At 36.3% G+C, this 9,869-nt stretch overlaps 1 protein-coding gene across 1 annotated transcript; it reads right to left on the reverse strand.

Moving 5' to 3' along the window:
* Positions 1-4,685: 4,685 nt before the first annotated feature.
* Positions 4,686-6,554, reverse strand: LOC129892966 (probable calcium-transporting ATPase 8, plasma membrane-type). The gene is made up of 4 exons (XM_055968469.1): positions 6,081-6,554; positions 5,118-5,555; positions 4,873-5,031; positions 4,686-4,724 (listed from the first exon to the last, which is right to left on the reverse strand). The coding sequence occupies exons 1-4, from the start codon at positions 6,552-6,554 to the stop codon at positions 4,686-4,688; spliced, it is 1,110 nt and encodes a 369-aa protein (XP_055824444.1).
* Between the last annotated feature and the right edge of the window lie 3,315 nt (positions 6,555-9,869).

Raw genomic sequence — 9,869 nt, forward strand, 5'->3', positions numbered from 1 at the left:
GCTTTCACAGAATTTGTTCAAACTCAAAAAATCCAGAACTCCGACTTTCTACTAAGTCCTCTAATCTTTCTTAACCAGTGACTTGTGTGGGCAAGAATATTCAGAAAATTGGATTATCTTTTCCTTCAGGAATCCTCCCCTATTTATCCCCCAAACTCACATAAGAGGAAAGAATTTAGGGGGGAAAATCGTTCAGCATTTATGAGGAAATACTGGAAAATTAAAACTCATTAAAGCCAAAATCATTTTTATTCCTTATTGATTAAAAATCATTTTTCCAAATTAGAGTTTATAAATTATTAAATCCACTGATTTTGTTCCTTTTGAAGACCAACAAAATACTTCTTCCGAAATGCTTTTTTTCCTTTTTCCAAAAGTTATAGATTAGTCAGGCATAGTCTGGATCATATATTTATTAACTAAGGCTTCCATTTATAATATTAATTCACGAAAGAAAGAATTAACCATATCGTAATAAATTATAAATTATTTCACTAGAAATACGTAATTTCACTCCTTGATTTAATTTTTGAAATCTACAATTACATCTTATTTAATCCCCCGTGTTAGAATTACTGACACTAATCAATTAAATTTAATTTATGAAAGATTTAATTAATCGACTAATTTAATTCTTTATTATCATACTTAATTTATTTCACATGACGGATATAAAATCCACTTGCAAGGTTTTCACGTGAAAATTTATAAGTAAATATAAAGTGGTTTCTTCTATCTCTAGGCCGAGACATGGTTCTATCAACTAATTATTATTTCACTAATGTAATTGGTCATTATCCAATCTACTAGGATTTTATTGACTCATTCAAAAAGTCTCACCTTTTAATAGATTAAAATAATAAAATAAATCACATAGATCATAATAATTATATCAAGATTAAGAGTATAAGTACATGTAACGGACTAAAGAATTTATTTATCAATATTCAGAACATAGATAAATATTTCTAATTGGTCTGGTCAATACATACAAAATGTACTAGCACAAGAAGTTGGAATTTAACCACTCCCGTAATTATGATCAAATTATATTTAATCTTATGCTACAACCATCAAGATGTTTGTCCTACTTTATCTTTGACTGTGAATCTTTAATTTATAATTTATATGAACCAACAATTTTAATTTTTCGTGTATGAGTTAAAATACTCCATACATAAAATCGTCTATTATACAAACAATGGACACACATATATTCACAACGATTTGTTTAAATGAAGACTTTATTATAATATAGAAAATAAAATAAAAGATCTTTACAAATGATTTAAATAAAATACTATAACTCAGATACATGGTTAATATTATATCCCAACAACTAAATCAAGAACATAAATTAAATTTTTTCGATATGGCTCTTGCAATTAAGATTTTTTGAAAGTGTTTACATTTGTTTGTAAAGTTCCCAAGAAGTTCTTAAGGTGTGAATTAATAAAATTATCCTCTTATTTATAATTTCATAAGCATCATGCAAAAATAAAATGTGATTAATTAATATAAGACAGAAAAAATAATATACTTTAAAAAAAATCAATTCAAACACCCCCTTAAAATTAACTGAATTATTGGTTCTTTATTGGAATAAGTTGATCCCGTGATATTCTTAAATATGGTCAAAACATGGATTTTGAGGTGGCATGTTGTTAGTGGTTGATAAATAATTATTTTGAAGTTGGCAGCATATTCAATTAAAGGCTCTTTTGAGATTTGTAGGCAACGAAAAGGGTCAAAGTCAAGAGTTTGAAGTTGGAAATTGAAATATTTGATCACGTGGATCCACCCATCATCCACATGGCAGCTTTCAACATTCGACATAAAGGACACCACATTTTCAGTCTATTTCTAACTTGCCTCATGCTTATTAGTTATTTACGTTACTAAAAATAATTATTTCAAATTATTTATTAATTTTTAAGATAAAAATAAAAATGTTTAAGTTTTTCTTAATATTTCCTTACAATGAAATTCATTTTTAAAGTGCCAACAAGTTTGTAAATTTCAAAATAATTCTTAAAGGTAAATTAATAACTACTATTCTTCTTATTTATTGATATTTTGTGAATAAATAAAAAATATGTCAAAAAGAGGAGGCTAGATTTCAACATATCTAGCCAAATATGCATTAGAAGTTTTGGCTAAATACATAGAAGTTCTTAAATTTTAATTTAATTTTTTTTGACACTTTACCTCAAGGGCACGCGATGTGGACCAAGTGAAGTGCATTAAGGACGAGCATGGAAAAGTATTGGTAGACGAGACCCTCATTAAACAGAGATGGCAGTCCTATTTCCATAAACTCTTGAATGAGGAAGGGGACAGAGACTTTGTGTTGGGAGATTTAGAACATACAGAGAGGCGTTGCGATTTTGGGTATTGTAGGAGTATTAAGGTCGAGGAGGTTAAGAGTGTCGTTCGTAGGATGCGCTGGGGAAGAGCAACCGGACCTGACGAGATTCCTGGGGAATTTTGGAAGAGCACGAGTTCGGTAGGTTTGGAGTGGTTGACTAGGTTATTTAATGTCATCTTTAAAACGGCAACGATGCCCGAAGAATGGAGGTCGAGCATAATGATCCCTCTATACAAAAACAAAGGGGATATCCAGAGTTGCAACAACTATAGAGGTATTAAGCTACTAAGCCATACTATGAAACTGTGGGAAAGAGTGGTAGAGATGAGGGTGAGGAGAGACGTGTCTATTTCAGAGAACCAGTTTGGATTTATGCCGGGACGCTCAACTACAGAAGCCATCCATCTTATGAGGAGACTGGTGGAGCAGCATAGGGAGAGGAAGAGGGACTTGCATATGGTATTCATCGACCTAGAAAAGGCTTATGATAAAGTCCCAAGAGAAATACTATGGACATGTTTGAAGGCTAAAGGTGTACCTATGGCATACATTAGGGTGATCAAGGACATGTACGAGGGAGCCAAAACCAGGGTAAGGACAGTAGGAGGGGACTCAGAGCACTTCCCAGTGGTGATGGGGTTGCATCAAGGATCAGCTCTTAGTCCTTTTTTATTTGCCTTGGTGATAGATGGATTGACGCGACAAATTCAAGGTGCGGTGCCATGGTGTATGCTTTTCGCGGATGACATAGTCCTGATCGATGAGACTCGCCGCGGAGTTAACGCTAAGCTGGAGGATTGGAGACATACCTTGGAGTCTAAAGGGTTTAAGTTGAGTAGGACAAAGACAGAGTACTTAGAGTGCAAGTTCAGTGAGACACCTCAAGAGGTTGACGTTGAAGTTAGGCTTGGTGCTCAGGCCATCCAAAAGAGAAGTAGTTGCAAGTATCTTGGGTCTATCATGCAAGGCAGCGGGGAGATTGACGATGATGTCACACATCGTATTGGGGTAGGGTGGATGAAATGGAGGCTCGCTTCCGGAGTGCTATGTGACAAGAATGTGCCACCAAAACTTAAGGGCAAGTTCTACAAAGTGGTGGTTAGACCGGCTATGCTGTATGGGGCGGAGTGTTGGCCAGTTAAGACTTCTCACATTCAAAAGATGAAAGTTGCTGAGATGAGAATGCTGAGATGGATGTGTGGGCACACCAGGAGCGACAGGATTAGAAATGAGGCTATTCGGGACAAGGTAGGAGTGGCCTCGGTGGAAGACAAGATGCGGGAAATACGACTGAGATGGTATGGACATGTGAAGAGGAGAGACACAGATGCGCCAGTGCGGAGGTGTGAGAGGCTGGCCATGGATGGTTACAGAAGAGGTAGGGGTAGGCCGAAGAAGTATTGGGGAGAGGTGATTAGACAGGACATGGCGCAGTTACAGCTTACGGAGGACATGACCTTAGATAGGAGGGTGTGGAGGACCCACATTAGGGTAGAAGTCTAGTTCATAGTCTCGTTATTCTTCTCTATTCATAGGTGTAGTAGTGCATTACGATCTCTTGCGCTTTGACTTCTGATTTCTGTTATTTCTGTTATTATTTATTACTTTCTATGCTTTGATTACTCAATTTTACCTGTGACGCTTTCATTATTTATTTAATCGTTATTTGTTATTAGTCTTTATTTATTTGTATTTATTTGTTATCTATTTGTTATTTGTTTGTTGTTTTTCTCATAAAGCTTTTAATTTTCTATTCTTATCTAACATTTTTTATGCATTTATGCTTTTACTGAGCCGAGGGTCTCCAGGAAACAGCCGTCCTACCTTGGTAGGAGTAAGGTCTGCGTACATTCTACCCTCCCCAGACCCCATGTTGTGGGATTTCACTGGGTTGTTGTTGTTGTTGTTGACACTTTACCTCAAGCTTGTTCATACCATTGTATTTTTATTATTATTTTTTAAAAAGAAAGCCTCAAACTTGTTCCTAGGGCTGGGCGTTCGGTATTCGGTATTTTCAAAGTTTGGATTTGGTAATTTGGTAATCGGTAATTCAAAATATATATCAAATACCGAACTTTCAAACTTCTATTCGGTAATTCGGTAATCAATAAATCAAAATTCGGTTTGGTACGGTATTCGGTAATATCATATTGAAGTCGAAGTCCACACGGAATATGTTAGTACATCATATTTACAATAGCAACAATAAAAGATGTGAAATTTTTTAATAACAAACTAAACAATGGATCGAATACAACTGAGAATACAACTGAGCCAGGGTGCTCATCTTTTGAATAGGAAAAAGAGTCATTCCATATTACGTTGGCACTTCCCTTCTCTTAGGCAAGTTCTGGACCTGATAATATATTTAAGAAAAGAGATGTCAAGAACAGCTTGAAATTATCTATATCAAGGGATGGTAAATTGTCATTTGGAAGCTTTAATACAAGAAATCGTAAATTAACATATTAACCTATGACAGGACTCAGGAGCAATTTACAAACCTCTGTGCCTACAATACCCATAGCAAATCCAATATCTGCCTCGTTGAGAGCAGGAGCATCATTTGTGCCATCACCAGTAACTGCAACAATCTCGTTAAACATACCTCTTAGATTATTTACAAACACAAGCTTGTCCATTGGTGATGATCGAGCGATCACCTGCATTCAAGATTGTAGCATTTCAGGAACAATTTATTTACACCAAATGGATCAGCAAGAGTGAGATAAAACAACCAAGAGCATACCTGAATTCTAGGAATTATATTCCTCATTTCATCAGAAGTTCTGTTGCGAAATTCTGGGCCTTCAATGGCAAAACCATCAGCAGTTAGTATCCCGCATTCTTTAGCAATGGCTTTGGCTGTCTTAATATTTTCACTAGTGACCATTCGCACAGTAATTCCAGCAGCTAAATAAGTTTTTACTGCATTTTTAACCCCAGGGCGAACTGGATCTTTAATCCCGACCACAGCAATCAATGTGTAGCCACTATCAGGAATACTATCTTTTTCATAACCATCCTCAATGTCTTTGTAAGCCAAGCAAAGAGTATGCAAGGCTTCGCTGGTGAATTCATTAATGACATCCATGATATTTCTCGTCCGATTTTCTGTCAAATGAATAATTTCACCATTAAGATCGATAAATCTGTCATATATCTTAAAGATTATCTCGGCTGCACCCTTGTAGAAAGATCAGTTGTTTCCATTTGGTAGAGCAATAAGCACAGACATTTTTTTCTTTTCTGAATTGAAAGGTTCAACCTTCAGCAGTTTGCAGTCCCTTCTTTGCTTATCAATATCACCACCAAGAAGAATCCATATTCTAATATTGCTGATTCTGTTGGTGTACCATCCAATTTTTCACTGCTACAAGCACATCACCAATACAAAAAAAAAACAGTTTGAACTGAGAACACATCAATACATCATAACTTGGAATTTTTGCTCAACAAATAGCTCTTCAGATTATCCATAACTGATCCAAAATCTGCTTTCACTGTTTTTCAGCCTAAACAATGCAGTCAATATCATCCACAGCTAAAAAGAATTTAAAATGTGTCAACAATTAAACTAAGTAAAAAAATATAAAAATAAAATATAAAAACTGAAAAACATACCAAGTTCAAGTTTCATTAGATCATTAAAATCTTCTTCAACATTTATGGGATAAGGCTCATTTCGACGCCAATCTTGAAGACAAATAACAGCTTGCACCAATTTCGGAGTCAAAGAACTCCTAAATGAATCAAGAATACGGCCCTCGGTGCTAAAGGCACATTCCGATGCCACACTAGAAATTGAAATTGTCAACACATCACGAGCCATTTCGGAAAGAATTTTATATCTTGGAGAATAAGCTTTCCACCACGACAAGATATCAAAATTATCGTCATCATCATTCGGCTCTAGTTCTTCACTAAGATACTTTTCCAACTCCGACTTACCACCCAAACCTGTACCATCTTGTTTGTTCCTCTTCATTTGGATCCTATTTCTCACTTTTGTTGATTTTGTGCTAGTGTTAGAGATAGATGAATCCGATATTTGACCCGATAAATCAGAAAGAGAAGATGAGCGTCGAGATGCATTAGAGAATTTTGCTACATACTCTTCAAACATAGTTTTCATGTAAGTCACCATTTCATCTTTTATTTCACTCCCCTTTTCATCTCCAAACATATTCTCAAGTGTGTCGCCAACATACTCAAGTTTGTTATGAGGATCTAAGATAGAGGCAATAAAAATTACTTTATTCATTTTTTGAGGAGCACCCTAATACTTGACAAACTTTTCTTTATTTTTTCTTCCATTTTTGTCAAAGAAGGATCATTGTCTTCCCTATCTCTCTTAAATGATTGTGAAGCTCAACTATATCTTTAAAGTGATCATTAGAAGTGACGTAGAGTGAACCTGAAATCTTCTCAGTTAGATCATAAAATCTTTTAAGAAATATTACCATATTTCTCACCTTTTGCCAATCATCACTTTCAAGTACACCTGCAACACTTCCATCTTCGCAAACATGATTAATAAGATAAGTTGACAATCCACCATCTTCAAGATCAAACCTATCAAATGCACTCTCAAAATGTTGTGTGGCATCCAACATCAAGTAGGTCGAATTCCACCGGGTTGAAACATCTAAACATAATGACTTCTTACTGTCTATATTTTTTAGTTCACAACATTCCGTAAATTATTTATTCCTTGCAGGAGATTGTCTAACATATTTCACCATTTTTCAAACACGTTTGATAGATGGACCAACTTCTTTCATGCCATCTTGCACAATAAGATTCAAAATGTGAGCCATACATCTCACGTGAAGATGGTTACCACATTTCATGTTAGATCCCCAATTAACCATTTGTTTGTATAACTCTTTCACCATGACATCATTAGAAGAAGCATTATCTACAGTTATAGTGATTATTTTCTCCAATTACCAATCAAGTAAACATTTACTAATACAACGGGCTATTTCGTCACCCTTATGACTAGTAATAACCTGAAAGTTTAAAATTCGTTTATGCAAGAGCCAATCACTATCAATAAAGTGTACTGTCAAACACATATAATTTATTCTCTGTATAAAAGTCCATGTGTCTGTGGTTAGACAAACTCTCGGTGGTGTTTCTTTCAATTACTTCATAAACTTTTGTCTCTCTTCACCAAAAACTACATAACAATCCCTAGTCACTGTTCTACGGGAGGAAACTCAGAATAAAGATTGGTTTTTTTCATAAACTTCTTAAAACCTTCCTTTTCAACAAAACGAAAAGGAAGCTCATCAAGGATTAACATCTCAACTAAAGCCCCTCGAGATACCTCTTGATCAAAAGTCCAAATTGCCCCATCACGCATTTCACCTTCTAATGGAAAGTTTAAATTTGATTGTTTGTACTTGAAATTGAAAGTGTTAACCTTATTTGGATTTTTAGGACAAGTTTTCAAATGTTTATTCAGTCCATTTGTTTCATTTTTAGTTGAATCAGCTAAGAGAACTTTACCATAATGCTTGCTTTATTAATTCCATATTCTATGAGCTTATCATAATGCGGCCAAGCAGCAGATCTTGATTCTATAGCTTTCCTCTTCACAATCACTGAATGTTGTTCAACTTTCGGTGTTGAATCAAGAGACTCAATAAGAGCTAGAGGTGCTCTTCCACTGACATTGGTTGTTCGACTTGTTTCATCTTCCATCTAAACATAAAAGAAATTACAAATGTTATAAGACATAAATTGAAAGTGTAAAATAAAATAAAAAAAGAATAGATTTTGCTCACCTCTGATAAAAGAATTTGCGCTAAACCTGTGTAACAATTCCACAAAAAGATTAGAAAATAAGGAATAGACAAAGGGCGAGCAGAGAAATTGTAAAACCATACTTACAAGTTACGACAACTGCGACCTGCGACTTCTTTTTCGCTGCTCTTCGACTACTAGGACTTCTCTTCAAGGTAAGTTCTCTTCTCTAATTATTTTCTTCTTCTTTGATCCTCTTTTTATTTTTTTTCTCCTCTTCTTTTTTTCTCTGTTTCCTCTGTTGCTACAGTGCTACTCGATTGCACTATTGAGGTTGCGAACTTGTAATCTGTAAAAGACTGAAGGGCGAGCGCCGGTCGCCGAGTAGAGAAATGGAGTTGTGATTGTGAAGGAGTGAAGCACTAAAGGTCTAAAGCTGTGAAGTGTGAAGGACTGAAGGTCTCAACTGTAACACCCCTCAAAAGTTTTCTCCTAAAATTCGGGCCTTTCTTGTACATGTGTGGGGCCCATCGTATTTATTTCGAAGTATGTGCTTGAGTTAAGGTGAGTCCCTGAGAAATTAAAGAGCATGGGAGGTGATGTGGGGTCATTGAGGACCTCTAGGACCGAGCTAAGTCCAAAAGATCCGTCGTGGCTAAGTAGGATGAGTTCGTATAAGGGTCGACTTTTAACGACCCTATCTTTTGAAGGACGTCAATCTGGGTGGCCCACGACCTATCAAATTAAAGGTCGTCGAGTCTTCCTTCAAACACCACCAAGAACGTACATTTTAGAGTTCAGAGTTATTCGAGAGAGGCTAAAGACAGCCTAAAGCCGCCAAAAATCTTACACCGACGTGAGGAGGAGAGACTTAGAGTTTGAGGTGGGCGATTGGGTATACTTGAAAGTGTCACCCATGAAGGGCGTCATGAGGTTTGGAAAGAAGGGGAAACTTAGTCCTCGATATATTGGTCCTTACCAAATTTTGAGACAGATTGGGAGTGTTGCTTATGAGTTAGAGTTACCCTCAGAGTTAGCTTCCATTCATCCGGTATTCTACATTTCGATGTTGAAAAAGTGCTTGGGCGATCCCTCGTTGGTAGTCCCGATTGATAGCGTTGGAGTTAAGGATAGCTTGTCTTATGAAGAGGTTCCGGTCCAAATTCTTGATCGCCAAATTCGCAAATTGAGGAACAAAGAGGTCGCCTCAGTTAAGGTCCTGTGGAGGAATTAGTTTGTTGATAAAGCCACATGGGAAGCGGAGGAAGCCATGAGATCTAAATATCCCCATATATTCGTGCCTACCGACGAAAATGTTGAAGGTAATATCCAGTTCCTTGATTTGAATTCATTTGTGCATCTTAAGTCTTGATTGATAATTGATTGAGGATTTGACTGATTAAATGACTGAGTTTTGATTGTGATTTACACCCCGAGTCTATTCTTGATTTCTCGTCATTCGAGGACGAATGATTTCAAGGGGGAGATAATGTAACACCCCTCAAAAAATTTTCCCTAAAATTCGGGCCTTCCTTGTACACGTGTGGGGCCCATCGTATTTATTTCGAAGTATGTGCTTGAGTTAAGATGAGTCCCTGAGAAATTAAAGAGCGTGAGAGGTGATGTGGGGTCATTGAGGACCCCTAGGACCGAGCTAAGTCCAAAAGATTCGTCGTGGCTAAGTTTAGGATGAGTTCGTATAAGGGTCGACTTTTAATGACCTTATCTTTTGAAGGACGTCAATCTG

The sequence above is a fragment of the Solanum dulcamara genome, chromosome 1 (genome assembly GCF_947179165.1).
Source record: "Solanum dulcamara chromosome 1, daSolDulc1.2, whole genome shotgun sequence".
Lineage (NCBI taxonomy): Eukaryota > Viridiplantae > Streptophyta > Magnoliopsida > Solanales > Solanaceae > Solanum > Solanum dulcamara.